The 27,839-nt window shown below is 34.0% G+C and overlaps 1 protein-coding gene across 1 annotated transcript; it reads left to right on the forward strand.

The window, feature by feature from the left end:
- Nucleotides 1-27,615, forward strand: LOC129231634 (oplophorus-luciferin 2-monooxygenase non-catalytic subunit-like). Its single transcript, XM_054865997.1, has 4 exons — nucleotides 1-116; nucleotides 5,065-5,687; nucleotides 7,424-7,592; nucleotides 27,421-27,615. The coding sequence occupies exons 1-4, from the start codon at nucleotides 113-115 to the stop codon at nucleotides 27,564-27,566; spliced, it is 942 nt and encodes a 313-aa protein (XP_054721972.1). The 5' UTR covers nucleotides 1-112; the 3' UTR covers nucleotides 27,567-27,615.
- Nucleotides 27,616-27,839: the final 224 nt, after the last annotated feature.

The following is a 27,839-nucleotide window of genomic DNA, read 5'->3' on the forward strand; positions in this document are numbered from 1 at the left end:
GTGTTATTGTACCCATCATTATTATCTTACACTTCCTCAATTGCCTTAATCTTTAAAAGGTTTTTTAGAATTGCTATCAGACTGCTCTGTGGTATCAAGTGATCAAGCAGAAATGGGTAAGAAATGCTTAATGTTTTAAATGAACTAATGTTATACCCATCTGCATTATTTTTTTATGAAAAAAAAAATAACTAATATGTAGTTTTATTGAAATTCTCACATTCCCTTCTTTAAGTCTTATTCTGGATTACTTATTTTCATTATGAGACGATTTTCTCTTTCTCTTTATGTAACTCACTGAAATGTGTAAAAGCATGCGAAAGAGGTTACCTTAAAAGTTTTGACATTTTAATACAAATTCACACATTCCCCTTTTCAATTCTACTGGTCTGTATTACGTATTTTCTCATTATGAGACGATTCTCTCTCTCTCTCTCTCTTAATTTAGCTTGCTGAAATGTGTAAACATATGCGAAAAGTTATGCTTGAAAAATTCTTACATCATATGAGTTAGAAAAACTTCTAAAAGAAGTTTTTCGTAGATATCGAAGAAAACAGCTATCATTCAAAGCAGTAGAATCATCTTTTGTTTCAGAAAGCTATGATTTACAATTTTGCAATTTGTTTTCTTATTCTTACACAAGCATATCAAATTATGTATTTTAGCATGTTTTCGAATTCTCCTCAAAATAAACTCGAATCTCGCCGGTAAAGGAAAGAAAAAGATATAAATAAAACAAGTTTTTTATTTGTTGAATTTAAGATTCGGAGCAAAAAGAATCGTAAGCATTGAAAATAAAGCATGTAAATTTCTATCAATATATTATTTCCAATTATATCTTTTGATACAGAAGATTTGAGATATATATTTAGAGGCTTTATCTGATATTTTTTGTACTTGGACGAATAAATTTGTAGAAGCAACCAGGGTTGCAGAGTCAGGAGTCGAAGGTTTGAAATTTTAAGAGTCGGAGTCCGTCACTTTCCCCAAAATCAGCAACTCTGCCAGGGCTTGTGGAATCGGAGTCGGACTGATTTTTGGGGTAAATGAGTCGAAGGCTCTAAAACTCACGGAGTCGGAGTTGTCATTTTCACTCCAACTCTGCAGCCCTACATGCAACAGCATAAAGCGAAGGAAAGCTATATTTAGGGGTGCAAATGAACTTAAGTGAAATTTTCTGACGGCAGTGTGAAATTTTCTTTAACTATGAGGAAGCTTGACCCCGTCCCCTCTCCCCCGTAAAAATTCTTCAAATATGCACACAAAAAATCAATAAAATCATTGATAAAAAGCACTTTTTTTTTTAAATAATTTTTCAGTTTTAGAATGTGTTGTCAGCCTAAAATTTTCGGGAACGGCAACCCAAAATTTTCTGAAATTTCGGATCAAACACCCTTGGCTATATTGTAAATTTTTAAGAATAAGAAAAAATATTCATATGTACTCTTGACATGCGAAAGATATCATTAAAGTAATGTGAATATGTTGGAGTATATCGTCTTTCCTAGTTTCAATATACGTTTCAAAACGTATTTCACGAAATTTCAGTATGATTTAAATAGTTAACTAATTTTTCAAAAACTCTTTTTGCAGCATTTTACTTTGCTTTCTTCAATCACCTTATAAACAGAATAGCATTTTCACGTAAAAGAAAACAATAACTGTTTGGGACTGTGTTAACTAAACAAATTTTAGTTGTTCAGTTGAATTACCCTTCACAAATTTAAATGATTTATATCACAGCTGGTTAAATTTAAGCTTTCAGCAAACTACAAAGGTTATTTACATTTTTGGGCAATTACGGAGAAGGTATTTTAATGTTTAAAATGTTAAAATTTTTTTTAGATGTTTAACTTGATTACTTGGTTTCTGCACTATATGTCTAGATCTTGTTTTCCATGATAGTAGAGCTTTTCTAGAGATGTTTCTTGCCTATCTTGCTCCACAACTTTCTTAAATTCATCATTGGCAGCTGGTTTGTGTTTAGAGAGAGCTCTTTTCAGCAGACCAAAGACACAAAAGCGCATATAAGATGCATGACGTACCTCAGTAGGAATATGTTGAAAAGGTATATACTCAATACCTGCATCAAGTTTCATTTCTTCAAGTCTTGGTGCTGTTTCACACTTTGAAGATCGTTGGGATAAAGAAACGGAATTTTTTCTTTAAATATCGGACGTAAAACAATCTCCTGGTAGTATAATGAGTAAATTTTAAAAATAATGTTAATTTCCCGTTATAAGAGAAACCTGCAGGAATCAACTTTCGTAACAATCCCGAAATCAAGATTGGACACAATTTTTCTCCTCGCCTATGATAGTAAGAAGACCTTTTTTCGTTGCAATCATTTAGGTAAACCCATGCATGCTTCATCAAAGGGACCGACATGTATTTCCATTTATTTTCTGCTAAGTAATTTTCGTTCAGTATTCTGCAACATGTCTTGCGTTTGGCCATCACATGCCTCGGCAAACGACTGAACATTGCATTTGTTAGTTGTTTTAAGTTGTAAATTTTGATTTTCATTATTTTCCTAGAAAATCGCTCGCCAAAGAATAAAGAGTGAAAATTGCATCCACATTTGAAAGAAGCAATTGCCTGTTTGGTGATATTTTGATTGCTGAAATTTTAACTCTAACTAAAGTGGATTAACCCTAAACTCCAATAGCGCTAATTGTTGATCAGTTTTTCGTTTATTCATTCTCCTAAAATTATTCTTACCAGTAAAACAGCTAAGTGATCGGATCCAATTCAGCTTTGGTAAAATAAAGCATTTCCTTGCATGTCAAACATTGAGAAAAAATATTTTCAAATTATAAATAACTTACTGAATATTTGGTGCTTTAACAATGAAATAATGGCGTCACGCAAATTTCATGATTGGTGACGTCAGAGCGTTACTCGATCAGTGATTTTGACTGTCATATATATATATATATATATATATATATATATATATATATATATATATATATATATATATATATATATATATATATATATATATATATATATATATATATATATATATATATATATATATATATATATGAGAATTCTTTTCTAAGATTTGAAATGTAATTTACATAATTGTCCGAGTTCCAAGTTGCAGTTTTAATCAACAACTGGGTCAATTTTGAAAAGTGGATAGAATTTTGATTTTTTAATTGATTTTCCCATGTGATTAACAATCTATGAACAAGTTGATCTTTTCCAAGTAGTTCAGATCTTTCATATGACCAGTAATATCGACAAGAAATGCAAATTCTTTTAGCCACTTCTCATCCACAACTCAGAGATCGATTTCCCTTTGAGTTCCATAACTTGCATAACTTCGTTCTTCAATGAAAACAGGCGGTGAAACATCTTCCCCCTGTTCAGCTTCTGAATCACTCAAAAATTGCTGAAATTGCTTGTGATGAAGTCTTTTGATGGTGCCTTTTTGAAGTTTCGTTTGTATTTTGTTAGAAAAGCTTCCCGGGCCATTAGAATACCTTAGACGGACCACTGGTTGAAGAACCCTAATCGAAATGATAAAATGAAGAAAGAAATGAAGAACGCGAGAAATAAATTTTGAAAATAAGGGATTTGCTTGAATGTATCTTTTTTTTCAGATATAATTTTTTGCCAAAAAAAAAGGAGGGGGGGGAGGATTTTGCTTAAATAAATAGTTTACAGATTTAAATATTTAAACATAAGGCCCCATATTCAAATTACAAAATTTAAAATACTTCAATACCTTAAGTTAAAGGAAAATGAAGAAAACGATTTTTTTTATAGGAATTTTTTCTTTCGTTTCTGTGATTTAAAAATGAAATGGCTTTTATTTCTTATCACAACTGTGTAGTACCCATGACTTCCATAAACCAGCATTGTGAAATTAAATGATTTGCATTGTTTTAGTTTTCTGTTTAATTTTCCAATTAAATCCATTTTATTTTGCTGTATAATATGGCAAAATAGAATAGTCCTTTAATTAAAGTTCCTCTCATTGAGTGATAATGAACACGATGCTAAATTAATTATTTTCCTTTTAGCAGTTTTGTAAATTGATTTTTTAGTAGTTTATACTTGAAAGTATTGCAATTTAAAGCCTGACTTACAGATTTATGTTTTTTGTCTTTTTTTAAAAATTAAATTCTACAGTTCACATTTTTTTCATTATTATTTGTATGCACGCTGAACAATTAAGATTCATTAGCATAATTTACCATTTAATAAATCTTAAGAGTAAGAATTTAATAAAATGTGAGGCAAAAATTTGTTTTGAGGGAATGAACTTAAATAAGCTTGTTAAAAACTTGTTTAAAAAAAAAATGCATCGAAAATAAAAGAAAGTATGAAAAAAGTGAAATATGAAATAAAAAGTGGATAGAAGATGGCCTACGAGAGTTACTGTCACAAAATCAACGTTTATACAAGCCAAATTATGCTTCTTTATCCGTTAAGAGTAACTAGCTATTAGATAATTATTTTTATAAAGTTTGGGTGTAGAAAAAAAAAGATGTTTCAAGACAGCAAATACGATTCACAGTGTGTTCAAGAAATCTGTATTACATCAATTTGAGAATTAAAATCTGTCACTGAAACGTATCAAAACGTAGAAATCAAAAGTATGTCCCGAAACTTAAATAATCAATAAACTAACTTAATTGAGAATCTAGTACTGTTTCTCTTTCAGCATATAACTTAGGGATTCTACACATATCAGCAAGTGACGGTTGATCAGAAATTGAAAAAAAAAAATAAAAAAATTCTGAGATGTGCTTGTTCAACAAAAGCGCTAAAATTCAAATTTTTCTGTTTTTGCATCAGAATTTAAAAGATAGACTTTATTTAGAAAAAATAACTAAATCAATCGAGGAGTAGTAAATTATAAAATGATTAGACAATTAGACTTAGAGCATAACTCTTCTATTTTACCAAAATAATCCCCCTTCTCCCCTCATGAACCAATGCAGTTTGTTTACTTGCGAGCACTTATTTTTAAATGTAACTAACATGAAAAATGAAAGAAATAAATCTGAAAATCATGGTATTCAATATTTATTTATTTATTTCAGGTTTCTACTGGTTTGTTATTGCCGCTGTGATAGCAGGAACCGTTTTTGGAGATGATAGCTGCCCAAGTGCTACAGAATTAAAGCCCTGTACTTGTGATGGGGAAGGTGTTAACTGCATGCTTGCAACTTCAGTGGACCAAATAAGAACCGCATTCAAAGCCAATTTCAAATACGGGGGAGTTCGTTCAATATGGATTCAAGGAACGCCCATCACGAATGTACCAGCTGATCTCTTCAGTGGCATAAGAAGTCAACAGTTCTACATTGAAGTAAATAACATAACCTCAGTTGATATGGATGCATTTAGATCATCAAATATGTCAATGATCAGCTTGAGCTTCTTCGGAAACAAGCTCTCGACATTTCCGTTTGGCAAACTGCAAGAATATAAAAGACTCGGCTCTCTGAATTTGGGAAGGAATCGATTTACAAGCATCCCCGACAATGCATTCAAAAGCAATTCCTTAGGACGCCTCCTGCTAAGTCAGAACGGAATTTCTCATATTGGAAAAAATGCCTTTTCCGGTCTTCCCAGTTTGAACGAGCTTCATTTGACATATAACCAGTTGACGACGCTTGGTCCAGAGTCCTTCTCCTGGCAGACAAATGCCCCATCTTTGCAGGTACTCTATATTTTGTAATTACATTTTATGGGGGAGGCGAAGGGGGAGGAGTGTACTGAACTCTTAGTTTTACTGCACTTTTAATTGTTCACTGATAAATTCCTACTGCTTTAATACATTTATAAACTGTTAAATTCTCTCCAAGACGCAAGCCACGCAGATATACTCAAGTCAACATTTTAAGTTTTATATTTTAGAAATTCTACTTCCCTCCGACTATGATTCCCAATATTTTATTTCCTTTAACGTCGTATCATCGCAAATTTTGTTTTTCGCCTAAGCCAGGGGTTCCATACTTTTACAATCCGCGGCACCCTTTAAGGAAGTAGAATTTTCTTACGGCACCCTTGTCTTTGTCTATTTCCATATTACACTTGTATATGTTTATATTGATATCATGGACTACAGTGGCATACATAGTACCCCCGAAACCCCCGCAATGCGGGGGCACAAAAGGTATGAGGGCGCACGCTCTAAAAAGATATCCCTATGCCAAAACTAAAAAATTTTATGGGATCGCACTTATAAATCTTCCAGGAAGGCACACCGAAGTCTATGAACGCTACTGCATGGACACTTTGGGGCACACCTGGCCTTTCCAGAAGGCACTCTACTTTGTGAACCCCTAGCCTAAACGACGATTTACCAGTGGTGTAATGAATGTTGACACCCACGGCGGCATGTCACTTTTCCATCACTTAATTCTTCTGATGCTTTAGACAAAAAACGTGAAGTCATCTATTAGCGTGGACACTGGACACCTCTCATATAATGACACTCTTTGCTTTTTGTGGCAACAGGTTGTCTTTCTTACACTGTAAAAAAATTCCGAAACGTTACTGGGTATTTCCGCGTCACGTGTCGGGATTTTAATGGTTTTTATCCACTTCCTGGAAAAATTAAGTATTCTTGACTAAAAGTTTCCTGAATTGCTACAAGTCGCAAGAATGCAGACTTTTCACTGTTGTGAAAAATATTTTTATCTCCCAGTTTAAAGATTAACTGAGCGTATTTATAAAGTGTATCGGCTTTACGTTAAGTGCGGCCCGTCCATGCTAATTAAGCTCCCAAAGGGAGCGAAAAAGTGTGGACAGCATTGCTTTGCAAGATTTGCAGGCAAGTAAAATTATCGTTACTTACTTGCAATTCTGGCATAGCTTTGGCCATGTTTGCAATATACGCTCTTTTAACTTCCTCGATAAATCAGAATGATGTCAAGATATTATTTCCACAGACCCGGCGGGAAAATTTCTGAATTTTTCAGGAAGCTTCCAGGATCATATCAGGAAGGTAACTGAATTTTAGCGGAAAACGTTCCTGGAATTTGCAAGATATGTTACTGGCAGATATTGGGCACATCAGCTGCCCATTATTTTCCAGGAACGTTTCTGAATCGTTTTTACAGTGTAATTATGATTTATTTTAAATGTATTTAAATTACTTAGTAATTTATGTTCTTATTCTTTAATTTATTGCACATTATTTCTAAAATTCGTTCATTTTTTACCACTCCATTGTTTTAATACCACAGATTTTTTCTCAATAAAATCAAATTAACATCAGATCTTTCTAAATATTAAACGACCATACAGATATCGTTTACAGTTTAAGTTATCGATAGACAGGCACCTTTGGCAAAGATTTCTATAGAATAAGGTCAACATACAACAATACAAATGAAAATATCTATAGAAACCCTTTAACTTATTTATTATTATTTTTCAAAATTGTTTCAGATCTTGTTGCAAGCGAACATGATTTCAAGTGTATCAAAAACAGCTTTCCAAGGAACGCAACCTTACGGAATACAACTTGGTTACAATAAACTTACATCACTTCAACAAGACTCCTTCATTGAAGTTGTGACCAAAATCGTTAACAAAGGAGGATATCTAGAACTCAATGGTTGGTATATTTTAATGTGATTATATAAAAATATAGTACATAACAATGAAAATACAATAGCATGTGAATTGGTACAAATCGATTTGCTTGCATTATATATGAGGCAGTGAAAAACAAAGGGATGTAAGTGGCAAAATTAAAAATTTGGAGATAACCAGTACAAAAGAAATAGTACTAGTAGCCCTGGTAGGTGCTGCTGTATAGCATGATGTTGAAAAATAATCAATGGAAGTCTACCTAGGAAGTTATTTTTAAACACGTTTTACGCAAAACTTGAAAATGCCCACTTACATCCCTTTGCTTCTCACTGCTTCATATAAATAAATGGCTTGTAAGATTTCTGAAAACTTCAACAGGGGCACCGGAATACCCCCCCCCCACACCAGAGTAGCGAGTATTCAACTTGCTACTCTGGTATATACACTGTTATAACCAGGGGTTCCAGACGAGTAAAAATATTCCCTCTAAGGTGAAAGCATAGTGCCTGAAGGTGCAATGCAAGCCAGAAAATAGAGCAGGGGGGCCAAAACAGCATGCAATCGCAGAAAGACTCATTGCGCATGCGCTTTTTGCCTTAGACATACATTCAACCACCTCAATATGGCGGACAAATGATGATTGCGTTTGTGTGTCTTTCACATTGAATGAAGTACACTATTGGATTTAAACACAATTTTTCTTGGATTAATTATCCGAAATTACAAGTAAGTACAGCTTTTGATCACTTTGTAGCTTTTAAGGCTTTCAAACATAGTTAAGTGTTTAAAAGTGCATTTATTGCTTTTCAATAACCGTTAGTCTTCTAGTTCCCGTTTACCGTTACTATCGTGAAATTTCCATCATTCAAAACGCTACTAAAAATATCTGTCATTATTTTCTTGAATACTCGATAAGCAGCTTTTATTAATCACCAAAAGAACCTTAATAAAAATGTTTCTTGTGCTTCGTAGATTATAACAGAAAGCTAGTGAAAAAAAAAATCTCTCTCAGTCTAGCTCTTTTTTTTTTTTTTTGCTTTTTCATTCAAGTGTTAGAATCATTTCCTGTTAGCGGTTAGCGATAGCGTTAGAAATTTCTTTTGGTTTTTTATTTAACTGGTTGAAAAACTTAATGTGCATTTTATTTTGTTACTCTTGATTAACGTTTATGAAACGATTTTGTTTTTCCGTTATTGTAATATCCCTGAATATTTTTGGCTCATCATGTAAATAATCCATAAGTACAGCTATGCTTCAATTTCGGAATACGTCATGTTTTAGTAAATGTATAATTTCTCACATGTTTTAAATAATTGCTCATTTTTAAATTATAACGTATTTGTGACAGATCTTTGATACCAAGTGAAAGGGTAGATATTTATTGTTTTATTAATTTTTAACATTACCTTTTGTTAAAAAAAAACATCAGAACCCTGAATTTTTTCACGTGTTTTTTAACGGCCCCAGAGTTATTATTCATATTATTTATTTTATGAATTTTTAAGAAAACGATAAAGATTTCACCGGTCCGCAAAGTTTTTCATTTGCTTTTACCGCGCCCGTGGGTCAAAAGAGGTTGAGAAACACTGAGTTAGAGCACGATCAGATGAATTAAAGCTATGAGCACTTCTTAACTATGTTAAAACTCTGAAATATGATCAAATGCTGTAATTACATGTTTTAATCATTTCCAATACCGAGTGCAATGTGAAAAATGTCCAAAACGTAGAATATCATAAATCAAAACAAAACTTTAAAAAAATAGATAAATAAATAAATACACAACTGTATTCAAAAACGCGCACAATACGGGGGAGGGAGGAGGAGGATCAAAAGGAAGGGTGCCATTTCTCTCTCCGAAGGTTCCTTTTTTTCACTCCGGCTGTCTAGTTTTTAAAAGGTGCCTGTTTTTCACCCTATTTAGAGGTGCGATTTCGGCTCCGTATTGGGTGCCGCTGGTGAACAAGCGTTTCTCCCCTGAAAGGTGCCTAATGCATCCTGTAGTTTTAACAGTGAGTGTAAAAGTATTCTTTAAGGGTTGATTTTTGGAGTAATTTGGACGGTAGTTCATTCTGTATGCTATGAATGAATGGTTAATAACTATGACCCTAAACCAGGGGGTAATAAATAATACATGACGCAAACACACACACACTCACACACACAGAGATATATTTAAACATTTTATTTCCTACACGTCAATATTTCAAAGTTACTTTTCTAAGAAGAAAATCTTTGCATGAGGAATGAAAATTTGAACATTATTTGCATGTTCTTGGTCTTTCTGTTTTTAATGTTGCTGTAAAAATCCTCACAGGCTAATCCGATATTAATTTTAAAGCGACTATGTTATAAATCTGTACCTCAGAGAGATTAACGTAAGTGACACAATCGCTACTTTACAGGAGATAGGAATAACATTGTCTGGTGAATAATTACAGAGGATTTTTTTTAAAATTAGGTTTGCATGGCTCGATGTAGCCTAGGATTATATATATATATATATATATCCTCTTCAATTCCTCTATCCATTCCTTCAATTCCTCTCATAAAAACCCTTGGATTGCTCTGTAGTTTTAAATGATATTGACATTTACTTTAGCATAATACCAAAAATTAAGAGTGTATTAAGAGTGTAGGCATTTATTAATAATTTACAGGCACAGCCAAAAATATTCAGTTATATTGCAATCTCTTAAAAATCAAATCGTTTCATAAATTGCAGGCGTTTCATAAACGTTCAAAATATTTTAATCAAGAGTAACATATTGATACGTATATATGGTTCGACATTTGAATATCCTATATGAGCATAAGTAATCTAAAAAAGCAACTTTTTTTTCTTTTTTAAATGGGAACTTTTTTGACATTAAAATAAAAACAAAATTTTGGCATCCCACATAATGAAAAAGCATTGCAAAAAGAAATTAGAAAAAAAAAAAAAAATAAATAAATAAACTTAGCGTAAAAATAAACGCGTCTAGATACTGAATGCGTTTTTTGAAATAACACCAACGAAATATTTTTACGTAATGAGTCATGGCATGAAACACACGGAGAGATTTTTTTTCCAAGCGTTTTTTTTTCCTTTGCTACGTCTACGCAGCTATTTTATTGAGATGAGGAAGATATTTAGCGTGTCTGCTTTAAGTTACATCGTTGAATTTTCATAACGGTTACTTATTAATTATTTCGGATTGCTAACAATAAACATTTTGGGGAAAATCCGCGACACCGCTGACGCGACAAGCAAGTAACAGCATATATTAGTACACATAGGGCCGTGGTAGCCCGATCGGTAGAGTGTCGGAGTCGGGGGCCGGAGGGTACTGAGTTCGAACCTCGATGGTCGAAGATCCACCGTCGTCATTAAAGGGGACTGGGCGACGTTAAATATGCTCGTGGTCTCAATGTCCTCCAAGTGAAACGATACCTCTGGGGGGTGCTAGCACCAGGTAGCTATTAGCTCTTGGTCTAGTTCTAAATTCTCATTAACTGTTCGATCTGGTGATGGTGCAGCCATCTTTCGGTATAAAATATAATGGAGGCAAGACAGTATGCAGTCCTCGACATAAATACAGTTGTAGTCAGTTGTGACTCGGAATCGAAATCGAAAATATTAGTACACATGATAGAAAAAGCCATACATCACCATGTTAAAACGGTTAACTATAAATAATAACTAGTACTCAGTTTACTTTGTTGAAACTCGACTCTGAAAACACTAAAAGCCTGTTGGAAAGCCTTAAGTATTATACCATGATTAAATGCTTGTACTTACGCAAGGTTTTGAAGGTTTGTCCCAGAAATGTTGAATTTTAATCCAGTTTCGTTGTCTATTCAATGGGAAAATTAAATGTACCAACAACTACGTTGCTGCATCGTCATCCGCCATTAAAGTGGCTGAATTGAACTTGTGCCGGACCGCACAGCGCATGTGCGAGCGAGGCATCTTTCCGGAGGAAAAGATTCTATTGACTACTGCGTGGGCTGATGGCTCTTCATTACCTTCTTTCATCCACTGAGGTGCTAAAAGATATCGGAACAATTTTTCCTAGCCTCCATGGCACCCTATGGCTCCGTCTTTGCACCCTAAGGCGGAAAATCGCACCTATCTGGCACCTCCGGTTTTAACAGTGTTCCAAAGTTGAAGCCCTCAAAAAAGAAATAAGCCTTCAAAAAACTTCTTTAAAAATTCCAATGGCGCAATCTGTGCTATGGACCCCCCCCCCCCCACCCCACCCCCCGCCTGGGCATTCCGGTTAATTACCATTTTTGTTTATTAGAGTTTTTCTTTTACAAATTTAGAGTGTATTTTCTGCGATTTTTGAGTAATTTTTTTAAGTAATAGAAATGTAAAAAAAGAGGATTTTTTTCGTCCCCCCCCTTTTCCTCAAACCCAACGCGAAAAATGCTGGGACTTTTTACCCCTAATTGTTGGAAGGGTAAGAAATAATTTGAAACATTTTTTTTATTTATTAATTAATTATTATTATTATTATTATTTTCTTTTCTTTCTTTCTTTCTTTTTTTTTTTGATGCTCGGGTTTTGCATTTTTTTTCGCTTAGTTTTGCTGTACTATTGTGTATTATGTGTACTGCACATTTCTTTTTAAATGTTATTTATTGATTCCATCAGCATTAGACAAGAATTAATGGACGAATCGTGATATTGCGCTCCCTTGAATTAGAAACCAGTGAGTTAAACAGGAGTGACCGCCCCTAAAGGGCAAGGGCGCACCCCCCTCAATATCGTGGAGTCCCCCCCCCCAATGTGAAACATTCCCCCCAATTCAACCTCCGACTAAAAATGACAATGGTGCAGTCTGCGCAATGACTACCCCTCTACCCTAGGTGGCCACCCCTGAGTTCGATTCGATTCGATTCAGAGTCACAACTGACTTCAACTGCATTTATGTCGAGGTCTGCATACTGAGTGCCTTACCTCCATTATTTTATATACACCCCTGAGTTAAAAGTATTCTGCCGCTCCGGCCGCTGACTCCAGTATTACTTCTTTAGCAAACAAAAATGCTTTTATTCAAACATCTTGGGTGCAGAGCCGAATTTAGCTCAACGCAGCACCTAGGCAGACTTGAAATCTGCCGCCCCCTCCCGTGCACATAATAAAAAGCAAACACCTTGAATTTGAAATACCTATTAAAAGTCCCTAGAAATTTGAAATAGAGGTCCCAAAATTTTAAAAGTTAAGCTTATGAAAAAAAAAAACGATCATGCCCATATCCTATGGTCCACGGTAAGTCATTGAAAGATTTAATTATGACCATTTTAAATACGATATACCATACGTGGCATTCCTAAACTGTTAAAACTACAGGTTGCATTCGGCACCTTTCAGGGGGGTGAAACGCTTGTTCACCAGCGGCACCTAATACGGAGCTGAAATGGCACCTCTTACTAGGGTAAAAATCGAGCACCCTTTACCCTTTATGTGGGGTAAGATGGAACCGTAGGAGAGAAAAATTGCTCCTTTTTACTGCTTCCTGCAGCGGAACCTGCCCCCCTCCCCTCCCCCGTGTGTTGTGTGCGTTTTTGAATAATATTGTGCTCTATTTATTGTTTTGAATTATGATATACGAAGTTTTGGTATGTTTTTCACATTGAATTCAGTTTGGATTAAAACTTGTCATTTAACGCATTTGATCACATTTCAGACTTTCCAACATAATTTAGAAGTTTTCATGACTTCAATTCTTCTATCCGAGCTCTAACTATCATACATACCATTGGATTGCTCAGTAGTTTTAAATGATATTGACATTTACTACAGCATAATACCAAAAATTAAGAGTGTAGGTATTTATGGATCATTTACAGGCCCAGCCAAAAATAGTCAGAAAGATTACAATCACGGAAAAATCAAATCGTTTCATAAAACGCAGGCGTTTCATAAACGTTCAAAATATTTTAATAAAGAGTAACATATTGATACGTAAATATGGTTCGACATTTGAATATCCTTTTTGAATATGTGTTAATTTGAAACTGATAACTTCATGTTAAAAAACCTTGAAAGCATCAGGACGAAGCTATTTCCTCCAAGCCTTCCCATGCTATTACAAATCATTCTGTAATATGTTGTAAGTTTTTATCAAATGGAAAAAGGAGCTACAGTTCCTTTAGCCCCCCCCCCCCAACTCACCATTAATACGCCACAGTGTATATATTTATTTAAATATAATGCTTATTTAAATTCGGATAAAAAGTATTAAAGTATTTCAAATTTCGGTTTTTTTAGAGTTATTTCTGACCTAATGGAGAGAGGGGGGGGGGGCTATAGCCCTCTTAAATAGAAGTTTAACATATATGGCTTGTTTAATTTGAAAATTATAACTTTAAGATTAAAAAAAAAAAGATTGCAAAACGAAACTTTCCTCCAAGCCTTTCCATTCCATTGCAGATCACAATTTAATCTGTTTTAAGTTTTGACCAAATCTGAAAATGGGAGGAGCTAGTCTCCCAGCCCCCCTTCCCCCTCCGCCATCTATTAATATGCCACAATACATTGTAGTTATATTTAAATGTAATACTTATTTAAATTTGCAAATGTATTGCAGTATTAAAAGTCTCAGAAATTTCGATTTTATCTAGTGTAAGTTCGGACCTCAAGGGGGGGGGGGCTATAGCCCCCTTACCCCCCTTCCTTGGATCCGCCACTGTACGGGGTGATAATTTGTGGTGTCACAAATCGAATCTTTAGTTCCCTATTAATCATTTTAACACCCATAAAAATGGAGTTTTGTTCTATGACAGTCATTTATATATTTTTTTCCTCCACATTCTCGATTTGAATTTCTTAATTGCTTGCATTCAGTCGCGCTAGTTTTGTTCAATTCCTCACGTTTTTGTGCAACTTCATTTTTAAGATAATTACATTTCAAAGAATCAAAACTTGTCGCTTTTGAAAACTGCCCACTTTTGAGTATGTATCACGTCTCCAAGCCATTTCAAGACGCTTTCTTGTTCTTGGATTCTTAATATAGTTCCTTTCTTGAATTTAGAACCACTATCCTTTTTTTTTTTTTTTTTTGCATTTTGCTCGTTTTCAATCCCATCCAAAGCCTTAATGACGAAATGCAAAATTCTAAACAATGATTGCAATAAAAAACAAACATGCGTCAGCCATTCAAGAAACAACAATTGAACAAACTAGAGTATGCTGGTTGATACTATTGCAACTGAAAATCTCAGGGTAACGCTAATCTTGTTGCGACTAGACGCAACGACGCCACTCGTTTGGTGTCTTCGAGCAGTTATTTTTGACTAATTCATTACATACCATGCTTGGAAAATAGAATATTTTCATAAGATGTATGAAAGTCAATTTTATCTATTTGATAACACAAAAATGATGTCGCTATAGGAAATTTATTAAAAAAAAAATAAATAAAACTAATATTTCATTTTCGAATATAGTAAAAAAAAGTAACTTAAGTAAAACGTTGCCGCCCTAAAAAAATCTGCCGCTCTAGGTAGCTGCCTATTCTGCCTATTGGAAAATTGTCCCCTTGGATGTTTTGTGTTCTTTTTTAAAAATACCTGCAAAAAGATTTTTTTTATGTTAGGTATGAGTCAGTCAAATATCGCCCCTGAAATCCGCTCTGCAAATGCAAACAAACAATTTGAGTTAAAATTAGTGCCAATTTTGGTTTTAAGGTGCTAGGTACAGATCAAAACCGTGAGGTTTGGACTCCGAAACAAGAACACCCCCATTTTGAATGACTAGTGCTGCCATCTTCATATCATGGTCGGAAACTTTTCAGATAAGATAACTCTTCACATATTTATTTTATTTAAGCATTATGTGTAGCAGGCTTCGTCCGATATGTTTAATTAAAATCTTAACATAAATGTGAGTAATCAGTGGATTGTGCTTTTGAGACCTCATAAAAACTAAGCTTACCAAATTTTAACAATTTGTAGTTTTCTATTTTCACGAGTTTACATGCCTTTATTTTTCTAGTTAATATCACTAGGAAACATAATGCAAAAAAAATATTGTTCTTGTATACAGCGGGTATCTAAACTAAATTTATTATTATTTTTTCTCTTTTTACCACTGATTTAAATAACCTTAAACTTTTTATTTCAACTTTAGGGGAAAGGGGACACATGGGAGTGAGGGGTACTTCTCAACATGGCATGTTTTGTTTTACTAGGATAATGTCAAGTAAAAAATCTTGAAAAAAATCTCAAGTAATGGCAGAACCAGCCCTACTTCTTGACCAAACTTTTTGGGCAAGGCAGAAATAATGAAATAAACATCTCCGGCCCGGGGCCGTCGCTAGGTCAAACCTCCTGGGGGGGGTGGGGGGTACTAGGACTCGGGGACCGATGCATCGGCCCGGCGCCGATGGTTCAACAATTTAGCCATCGGCATCGGCATCGGCGGCCGATGCTAACTTGCTTGAAACATCGGCCCATCGGCCTTAAAAAACATCGAAAAGCCGATGGAATTAGCCGATGTTTTTGAAAAAAAAAAAAAAAGGATCTTTGCTGTTTTACTTTTTGATACAAAGTAAATGGAGTTGTTGTTTTCATATAAAATTATTTACTTAAATTTCAGTATGAATTTCTATATTTAGTTATCCCTAGAAGAGTTTTTAATACTATATTCAGGTACCAAACAAGTTAATTATTGCGTTGTTTCTTGCAGCAGGATGTACGTATATACTCTGTCATAAGTCATAACTCAAAAAATGATAATCTGTAGAAGGTTAAAGTTTCGTATAGTGGGGTCTGCGGACGTTCCAGTTGTGCACTTCCCCTTTTTTTTTTCGATCGGGTGTTCTGAAAAGCCTGTTTACTCATTTTTTGTGGCTATTAATTACTAATTTCAATGCAAAACTAATATAGCGTCTCAGACTGACAATCATTTGGTGATATATTGCCGAATTGGAGACTATGGAAACAAATATGAGATGGCGAAACCGATTTTTGTGTCATTTTATTAGATTCCCGTTGAACCGACGGTAATTTTCAATTTTTCGATATCTGTAATATGAATCACAGTAATGCAGTCTTTTCTGTATCACTTCGGCGGAGTTACAAGTTTGGGGCCCGTCGAAATACATTTTGGGGATCACAGAAGTTGTAAAACATTTATCATTCGCATTTTTGTAACTCCTTCTGTGGACCTATGGTCAGGGTTGTGGAGTCGGAAGGAAAATGTCCGACTCCGACTCCTGGATTTTGAAATGCCTGACTCTGACTCCAACTCCGACTCCGACTCCGGATTTTTTTAATTTTTTTAAATTGTATTTTTTTAATTCCTTCTCTCCCTTTAGGGGAGGGGGAAAACCTTAAACAGAGATTGAAATATTAATTCCTTTTTATGAAAATTTCGCATTTTGTTTTTTATTGTAAACACAAGACGCATACAGCGTTGGAAATTTAATTTAAAAATCAAATTTTCCAATAGTTACGAGTTAAAAAATGAGATGACTTAAAAATCCCCTGTAAAAAATTTGAAAAGGATTATCTGTAATTGTAATCTGTAATTTATCCCCCTTTAATGTCTAACAAATATATATTGATCAAATCGTGTGCTTTCAATTTTTGAAAGCTGTAAGTTGAGAAAAAAAAAAGCTTTTTTTTCTAAATCCAAGTTCTTGAGAGGGGATGGTTTGCCCCGGGTGACACCCAGCTGGTAGATGACACCCAAAGTTAATTTCAGAGTTTTTAAAAAATATAAATATTTTAATTCTGAAAATTTTCGTGAATATATTTTAAATTATATATCATCAATAAAATTTCAACGAAAATAGAGCACATATACGTCACGAGCTAATTTTACACAAAATGCGGCGGTATACAAATTTGTACGAATAGCTTTTACTATACCTATATTTCTTCTTCGCTAAATTTTTGATTTAAATTTTATTGGCTGCTTTAGAATTAACCTTAATATGAAGATTTTAAGATTAACTGCAATTATTGAGTGTTGTAATCAAGAAATCTTTTACACTTATTTTGTTCCATACTTTTTAGTGAGAACCAAGCTGATAGAAATAGTCTTAATAAAGAAAAAAACATTAGATTATTTCATCGATTCTTTTGGATTCTTGCTTTCGCGCCAGAACTTCTTTGAATTTGCCGATCACCCTTAAACGTTTCAACACTTGGCTACGGGAATCGACTTACTAATTTGTTACGTTTCTTTTATTATTTTATAACTGAGATCGAACAAAACACTATATTTCTATTTTTATTTGAAAGTGATTACTTGAAAATGTTAGGCAACAAAACCGTTTGCTGACAGTTGCTATTAGTTAATTAAAAAAAGCTAGCAAACTGAGGGACTGCTACAGAAAGTTCGGTAAGCACTCAAACTAGCTGATTGCCATAATGGCACTAATTTTCTCATTAGTATCTTTTTATACATGTAATCGAACCAATTGGTAGTCAGTTTTTGAAAAATGCTAGGAGAGTCAGTGAAAAGGAAAGAAAAAAAAAAAGCCCAGGAGTCGGAGTCGGCATGTTTTCTAACGACTCCGACTCCGACTCCCTTTACCCCAAAATCAGTCCGACTCCGAGTCTTCGACTCCGACTCCACAGCCCTGCCTATGGTTATGGGGCTTCTCGCGCAATTGCAACATTTGCTATATTTTAAATCCGCCATTGCACGTCAAGACAAAAACAGGTGCAAGTTTTGAAAGGTTTTTCTGCTCAAGGTTTATGATTATTTTGAACTCTATTTTTACAACTATTTTTTGAATTTCCGAGAACACTTGCGTGCCCCTCCTCCCACTCCCTCAATTTCTGAAATTAAACTCTAGTTGTACTTCTGAGTTGTTTATAAACTAACACCATTCATAAAATCTCAGATTTTTTTTCTTTCAAACTTTATCTATTGTTTAGAAAGAATTTAGGGCATTAATATAAGAAATTGATTAAAGACGTTTTGAATGGTGACATAATTCGAAAATCAAAGGGACTTTTGAATTTTTTTTTTTCCCAGACGTGCTGAAGTAGATTCAGAAACTCTTCCGGGGCGTTGGTGGTAGCTGTTCTGTACTAAAAAAATGAGGCAGAGGTTGGGGCCGAAGTGTGATTTACTCCAATATCAGAGGGTGACCCCCTTAACCCTACCTCGTCGTTTCAAGCATTTCTTAAATATTTAGCGATTATTTTATTTTGGTCAAGAAATGTCATTTTGCGTATTTCTCATACTTGTTTCACCTTCATAAAAGATTAAACAATCAAATTGTTCAATACTATGTGTGCAAACATCAGATCAAGTAGTATATGTATTCAGTTATTAACTTGGTGTAAATATTGAGTTTGTTTTATTGTACCTGCGTTTTAAGAACCTTGCTATTTTCATGGCTATTTTTTTTTTCAGCAAAATGTATGTCACTGTTTATAACTTTTATGAAAAAATGCAAACTTTTCTATTCATAAATTTTAATATAAGTATAAAAATATTCCTATTTTGATTTAGTATTGTAATTTATCTGTTACCTTTTTTGTTTAATTTGATGACTCAAAAATGTCTACGTGCAATCTTTCCACTTTAATTGCGTAATTTGTTGACGGTTTCATAGTTCTATTCTTATATATATATATAATATATATATATATATATATATAATATATATATATATTATATATATATATATATATATTATATATATATATATATATATATATATATATATATATATATATATATATATATATATATATATATATATATATATATATATATATATATATATATATATATATATATTTTGAATGATTAAACAACGTAATTTAATTTTTGTAACTATGTTTAGTGTACCTAAATCCATACATTATTACAACATTACTGAAATCTTAGTTATATGCTCAAATTAAAAAAAAAACAAAAACAAATCAATTGGTTATTAAACAATCTCTTTGTTTTTCTTCCTTCTTTTTTTGGCTATTGCTCTTTCTCTTTCATCATACAGCAGTCAAAAAAGGAGAAGCATAACTACACCCTATACAAATTGTACGTAGTACGATGCAAAAGTTCGGGGACAAGCTGTATAAAATCTTACCCAGAATAGTTCACAATTACCGAAGCACATCCACCTTCAAAAAGTCGCCTTGAGGGACTATGTACTTCTGCCAGTGTTCATAATATAACTTTTGGAAACACTCCTGGAAGCCATTTTTCGCTACCTTCTATGATGCAGCTTCACCTTCTCCTGACGGAAAAAAGTGGCGTCTATGCAAATGTTTTTTTTGCTGGGAACAGGTAAAAGTCACACGGAGCTAAGTCCGACGAAACGTTATGTTATTTGTTTGTCATATCAGAGTATTGACCAATCGAACCGTGCATCCTACAACATGAAAGTCGCCTTCTTCCCCACGATGAAGTTAAAGCAGCAGCGCAAGAGGCTTTACAGGAATTTGCGAAAAATGTCTTCCAGGAGTGCTTCTAAAAGCTATACGAACGTTGGCAGAAGTGCATAATCGTTCAAAGTGACTATTTTGTAGATAGATATATGTTTCGGTAATGTGAACAATTCAGGGCAAGGTTTTATACAACTTGACCTCGAACTTTTAGATCATACTACGTAACGTATGAGTTTTCAATTTACTATTTCATAACGTTTTTGAGTGACGCAAGTTTACGCGCATGAAGACATCACAAGAGAATTTGCGATAATTAACTGAGGAGGCGTTCAAAATGGATATTTGGTTATCTATATGTTCTTAGGTACATATGTATGTACAGATGTGCCGAAAAAACTTGTGAAGTATAAATTTGGGGATAGTAAAATAGAAATTTAGGTCGAAATCTGATTTTTTTTTTTGTGATTACAATTCTTTATTCGTAGAAAGGAAGTAAAGTGAAATGAATCAATGATCCTTTATATCCCTGACAATCTTATCAATTAATTTCTATTTGATTTTTTTTTTTTTTTGCCATCGGCCAACGGCATCGGCCATCGGCCATCGGCAATCGGCCATTTGGAGGAAAACAATCGGCCATCGGCCCATAGGCCATCTTTGAACAATCGGCCAACAATCGGCATCGGCCCATCGGCCAAAAAATGCCATCGGTCGAGCCCTAGGGGGAACACATTTGGCGACCCCTTAATTGTTTCAAACGCATGTTCCAATATGCAGAGAAAGAGAGAAGATTCAGCTTCTGGTTCAGCAGGTATAGTCATATTAAAGGATAATATTCTATCAGAAACAGGGGGTGTCGGAGGGCTACCTCCTGGATTTTTTTCAAAATTGAAGATATAAAACGCAGTTTTAGACTATATTTTAAGTCGGGGAGGAAGGGGAGAGGAGGTCCAAGAAAGCCTCTCCCGATCATTTTTTCCAAATTTACGTTCCCAAAACAGAATTGTACGTTACAACTGATTATGTTCAGGAGAGTGAGGGGGTCCGGGGGGTTCTCCTTCTGGAATTTTTTTAAGACTGTTATTTGAAAAACGCAGTTTTAGGACAATCTATGGTGATTTTCGAGGAGAAAGAGACTCGGGGTTCACCCCCCCCCCCGATAATTTTTCCAAAATTCAAACTCCAAAAAGGCGGTCCGGGGGCTCTCCCCCGGGAAAAATTTGAAAATTGTAGTTCGAAAAATGCAACTTTAGACGATCTATGGTGATGTTAAGGGGAAGAGAGATGCGGGGGGCCATCCCCCGAAATTTTTTGAAATTGAAGCCATAAAAACGCGGTTGTAGGCTTTTTTGTTAAAATGTGCACCGCAAAGTTTCTTTAAATAAAAGTTCCGAAAACGTAATTTAAGACAACCTTCAATGAAAACTAGGGGGGAGGGGGGAGGTTGAAGAGGCTTGTGCGCAGAAATGTTTCGTTACTAAAGCACTAAAAGCGGGATTTAAGACGTTTTTTCGATGGTGTTGGCCTAGAGAGAGAGAGAGGAGCATTCTCTCGAACAAGTTTTCGATCAGTGGAAAACGCAGTTTTAGAAGATTTTTGGTAATGTTAATGGGGGGGGGGGGAGATTCGGAGTCCTCCCCTGGCAAATTTTCGAAATTGAAATTCCATTAACGCAATCGTAGGCGATATTCAATACTGTTAGAGAGTAGGGGTTTTGGGAGATCGAAAAATTTTCTGAATTGAAACCTTAACAATGAAATTTTTGAGGAACTTCGGTTAATATTAGGACTATTAGGACAAGATCGGGAGAACCCAGGGATCTTTTTTAAATTGAAGTCCAAAAGACGAAATTTATTCGATCTTGAATGATGATGAATGAGTAATTGAGAGAGCTTTTATCGGGGGTTACGTTGGGAGTACTCTCATGGTTTTTCGGAATTGCAGTTCTAAATACTCATGTGTAGGCCATCTTTAATGACCTTAGGCCGGGATGGAGTTTGAGAAAGTTTTCCCGGATTTTTTTTCAAAATCTATATTTTAAAAACTCACTTCCAGGCCGGCTTTGAGGACGTAAAAAGAAAAGTTTGGAGTTCCCCCGCTCTTCCATCAGTTTGGCCTGCATCCCTATCTCCATTTTAAATTTTAATTATTGATAAAAAATATTGTGGCGAGACTTTCTTTCAATTTTTCCTTTGCCGAAAACGATTTTTTGCTTGGATTTTCTATTTCCAGCCTAATAGTTTTGTTTCCTTGAAATACAAACGTCTGCAGTCCCAGAAAAAGAACTTTTAAACATTTTTGTACGGATGTGGTAATTTTCTGCAATACCTCACTGTAAAAACGATTCAGAAACGTTCCTGGAAAATAATGGGCAGCTGATGTGTCCAATATCTGCCAGTAACATATCTTGCAAATTCCAGGAACTTTTTCCGCTAAAATTCAGTAACCTTTCTGATATTATCCTGGAAGCCTCCTGAAAAAATTCAGAAATCTTTCCGTTTAAAACCAGTCGTGTTCGTGGAAATAAATATCTTGGCATTATTCTGATTTATCAAGGAAGTTAAAAGAGCATTATTGCAAACATGGCCAAAGTAATGCCAGAAAGTATCGCAAGTAAATAACGATAATTTTACTTGCCTGCAAATCTTGCAAAGCAATGCAGTCCACACTTTTTCGCTCCCTTTGGGAGTTTAATTAGCATGGCCCGGACGTACTTGAAATAAAGCCGATACACTTTATAAATACGCTCAATTAATCTTTAAACTGGGAGCTAAAAACATTTTTTACAACAGTAAAAAGTCTGCATTCTTGCGACTTATAGCATTTCAGGAAACTTTTTGTCAAGAATACTTAATTTTTCCAGGAAGTGGATAAAAACCATTAAAATCCCGAAACGTGACACGGAAATACCCAGTAACGTTTCGGAATTTTTTTACAGGGCTTAGATGTTTATTCCACTTCATTTTATTTTAAATATGCCTCCTGCTTCTCTTGATCAAGCTTTGATTTACTTACGATTTTTACATTCAAACATTTAAAACACTTCTAGTGTGAGTAGTCAATGCAATACTTTGAATATCTCTCTGCAGTAACTGTTTTTTTTCCCCCATTTGAAATATATCTCGGCGACCCAAGCATTTTTCTCCACTCAACAATGATTTGCAGGACATATTTTTCATCAAAAAAGTTACATATGGGAATGTTTCGGCAGCCCCAATGAAGCTATCTTATTTATTTATTTATTTTTTAACTGAAGAACCATACAAAGCGAGCACCATGTTAGTTTTGTCGCCGGTCCTCCCTCCCATTATGCTAATTTTACTCGATGCACAATGCATTAATTTGAGCCCGGCCCATAGTTTCTGACTAGCCAGACCACTAGCGCAGCCAGAAATACCTTCTGGAAAGGTTTTTTTGATCGAAAATACCTTCTGGAGAGGGTTTTTTGATTTAAAAAAAAACCTTCTGGGGGGGGGGTTATGGTCAAAAATATCTTCTGGAGGGGGTTTTATGGTCAAAAATACCTTCTGGGGGGTGATAAAAAAAACCTTATGGAGGGGGTTTTTGATGAAAAATACCTACTGAAGGGTATTTTTGATCAAAAATACCTTTTGAAGGGTTTTTTTTTTTTGAGCAAAACTGCCCTTTCATAAGCATAAACTACTGTATTGGAATTTGCATTCATGTTAAAATCAATGGCTCTGTGGGGTGTTTTCAGCCTCAAAACCCCCCTTCGCTGAGCCACTGAGCTAGACATACCCACTCTGCGGCCTAGTAAATACTGCAACTGATTTTTTTTTTTTTTTTGTGCTAAAAAAATGTTTGAAGCTCTTACATTTCTGCGGCCCTTACTCAGATAATTTAATAAAAGAGTTTCATGGATGTTCCTGAATTGTATTTTAAGATTAATTTTCTGTTCAACTTTTACAGAAAAAATGCTTTATGTCTCTATTATTTCAATTGTTCAGTTATAATTATAATTTTATTTTTTTAAACAACGAAGAGTTTCCCTTTTCCTCCGTTTTTTGCATCGGTAAAATGAAATTGGCGGCCTCACTCCTGAAAAACTGGGGGGGGGGGGGGGTAGCACGCCTCCACGCCCCCCTTGACGTCGACCCTGCTCCGACCCAGCAACAAACCAACTAGATGAACTCGAAATATTTACTCTTCTATAGAACCTGTAAACACAGTGGAGCTCATATGCTAAGTTATATGAAGAGATCAAAATGAATTCGAATAATAAAATTCGAAAAATAAAATTTAACAATTGTACTAAAACTGGAAAAAAGTATAACAATACCTTATTACACGAAACATGAAAAATTGATCTGCAATCTTTTACGCATAATAAGATACTAGAAAAGTGTTTTCCGCAAAAATAAATTCAGAAGTTATCAAAATCATGTACAATGACGATGTCTTGGAAATACATCCTGTGTGAATGAAGTTAGAAAAAATTGCGTTAAGAAACAATTTACTTCTGGGTCATTCCATGCGAAATGAGCAAATCAGCTGTGGCTGACATGTCACAGATTTCAATGAAAATTTTTATTTAGGTAAACCATGCATATCTATGAGGGAATGCAAAGTATGGAAGTTTAAAAACTGTTTGTTGCTTTGTTATTGACATTAGAAGTTGATGCTTACGCTAAGCCTAAATTTTCAGAGTTCATTGCTGCCAGTTTGTGACTCAATAACTCCATAAGTTATAAACGTACACTTAAAAAATAAATATTTCCGCATTCTATAAACAAATCTCTATTGGGGAAAAAGCAAAGTAAAATTTATTCGGATCTTTTTTTGAATCTGAGATATTAACAAATATTGAAATTTTGCCATTTTACTTCAGATTTCAAATCACTCTTCTAACTCTTTTAATGAAAATATAAGAGTAAAAATGATTCAGATTGAAAAACTATCTGTAACTAACTATCTGCTCTAATTTAGTTATTGTTTATGGATTTCTTGATGACGAAGTCGTACTTTAAAAAATCGAAAATTTCAGTTTTTCCTCTCTTTCAGATGTTTTTTTGAAGATGAGGGAATGCTCTGAATTCACTCAAGTTTTTTTATGTAACATATTGAAGTGTCTTTTAGATGCTATTAAATTTTAATCATTGGTATCAGCGTATTTTTGTTACTAGAGTAACTTGAAATTAGGCAAAATTTCATTAGTTAGTTCTTTTTATTGTAAGTTTAGCAAAACTAACCATTTCTTTCGGGTTTCATTTTCTCAAAAGCATGTTTATGAAGTATTTGCTAAAATGCACATTTTTTAAAAATCGAAATAAATGTTAGATATACATACTTGCTTTTGCATCATTGAGTCTTTTATCTAGTGTTTTGAATTCTCGTAATTTCACATAAGGGTCAATCCATACAGGTTTCATACAGTGTAAACTACTCATTCATGTTCAAATATTTCTAAGTTATAAAATTAAAATAATTATTTTGAAAATTACAATATGTTTTTTCAGTATAATGTATTATGTAGGGCACAATATATGTAATTTAAGAAGGTGCAATGAAGTTTTCACACTTTTAATTTCTGTTTTAGTGTGTGAATTGACTAGCAAAATTGCTCAATTTCAAAGACTTGTATCTTTTTTACAAATCAAATACAAAAAACAATATATGTATAACATGTATAGTACTTGAATGGAATATTCAACTGGCCAAGAAATTTTATTTTTAATTCCATCCCCTTTTGGTTTACAGGGGTCTAAAAATGTCATTTTTGTCATTTTTTTCCAATTTTTGAGGGGCTGTAATCTATAAAGGGCGCACAAACACACAGCAACAGTTACATATTCTTTTTAGCATGGTTCCAGTGATTAGTTTTTGCCGTATTTAATTCTGTGTTTCCGTCCCCTACGCGAGTTATCCCCCTTTGAAATAAGTAAAATTTTTACATTTGGTCTTGAATTAACCTGTTGCCTTTATTTTAATTATTAACGCACAGCTACGTAACTCAGCATGTAAGACTATCAACTTATGCACTTTAACATCAAAGCGTTAAATTAACTGTCATAAATGTAATTCAAATAGATTTTGGCCAAAATGCAAAGGTCTAAAAGTCCCATTTTTGAATACGAAAATCACTTTTGATGACCTCCAAAAATTCAAAGTTGAGAGAAAAAATAAAAGAGGTTTTAAACATCTTTCGTATGCAGCTTTTAGGGATATGAATTTCAAAAAAATTAAAAATTGTCGAGCGCAACCATCCGTCGAACCTGTATGGATTGACCCATAAAACAGAAAGAAAATGCTATTTTTCTGAATTTTATTTTACGGTTGGAAATCAAAAACCAATTTCGAGTTTCTTCAAGCAAATAGTAGAAACACAGCTCTATGTTCTTGAAAAATTTTAAAGTTGTCTGAATTTTCCCTCATTTGAATTTTTGTGTGTACGTGAAGGGGAAAATCATCATTTTACAAAATGTCACTAAGTTTAAAACTGATTTTGAAGACAAATGAGTTAAAATACAACTTCAAAAGTAAGGTATTTCTTTTATGATACTTAGCACATTATTGGGTATTAATTTCATCAAAGCTAATGCATTCCTTAAAGATTGAGATTAAAAAATAAAATGCTTAATTATGAGAAAATTGAAATATTTTCAGTTTTTGAGACTCGGTTAAAAGTTAACTATAACAACTTTGAAAATTTTACTGATATCAGATTGATTACTCTACTCCGTAGATTGCAAAAACATATAACTTTTATGTTTTCATTGAATAGTTAACAAGATACAAGCCGTCAAAAGTGCAACATTTAGCATTGATGAGAATGCTGTTCAATTTGACCAATTTTCAGTCGCCTCGCATGTAACTATTTAAATAAAAAATTTTAAGCAAAAATATTTTAGATATTTTTATATAGGCATAAAAGGAACCTGTATACCAAATTTCATAAAAATCTGTTACCTTGCGGCCACCACTTTTTTGAGAATTTTGCTCATTTCGCCTGGAATGAATTCTTTGATCCATTAAAGACCGCGGGAAAAAGATTGCGACCTCTATCCCTCTATGCAAGTGAAAAAATAATTTTACATCCCTAGTTTTTCGATTTTGAAAAAATGTCTTTGTTCAATACTGATTATCATAAGAAAAAAAAAAAAAACTAACACGATCACGATTTACTATACATGTGACTGAGCAACTCTCTTTGTGTAAGCTTAAAAGCATCATTCTTTTTCTCTCGCCAAACTTAGAACGTCAAACTCGTTCCAATGATAAGTGCCAATTGGTAATCAAAGACATGAGCAATGGGCATGAGACGTCCACATTTTGTAAATGCGCAACACCAAAGCATCGAGAGTCATAGAAGCATAACGCCCTCTAGCGGAAGTGACCTAGGGTCCGTGCCCTATCGGCATGAGCCCCTTTGGCTCATATGATGCTCTGATGAAAATTACCTTTTGAACTGTACAGAAAACTTTATATATATATATATATATATATATATATATATTTTTTTTTTTTTTTTTTTTTTTCCCCAGGAAATCCACTTACTTGCAGAGGATGCGATTACACCTGGCTCGTCTTGAACAAGAATACGCTTCAAAAAACCCTACCCGGTTTCAGATGTCCTGATGGAACTGGATTAAGAGATCTTACATACTCAAAAATTGGATGCAATCCATGAAAATTGTAACCATTAGAAGACTGCAATAAATATGTTTTGAAATGCTTCAGTACTTATCTTTTTTTCTTAATAAATTTCATGAAACACACTTAAAATATGTAGTATTTACTGGTTCATCACTAATTTAGTTGAAAAATCGAACCAGTATCCCTTGTAGTCGCAACTCCTTTTGCGTTACCTGTATTATAAAACAAGAACTAAAAAAATATGTAAAAAATTTTACAGAAACAAAACCTTAATTTATTGCATTTTTAAGCACCTTTCCCAATATGT

This window comes from Uloborus diversus, chromosome 10 (genome assembly GCF_026930045.1).
Source record: "Uloborus diversus isolate 005 chromosome 10, Udiv.v.3.1, whole genome shotgun sequence".
Classification (NCBI taxonomy): domain Eukaryota; kingdom Metazoa; phylum Arthropoda; class Arachnida; order Araneae; family Uloboridae; genus Uloborus; species Uloborus diversus.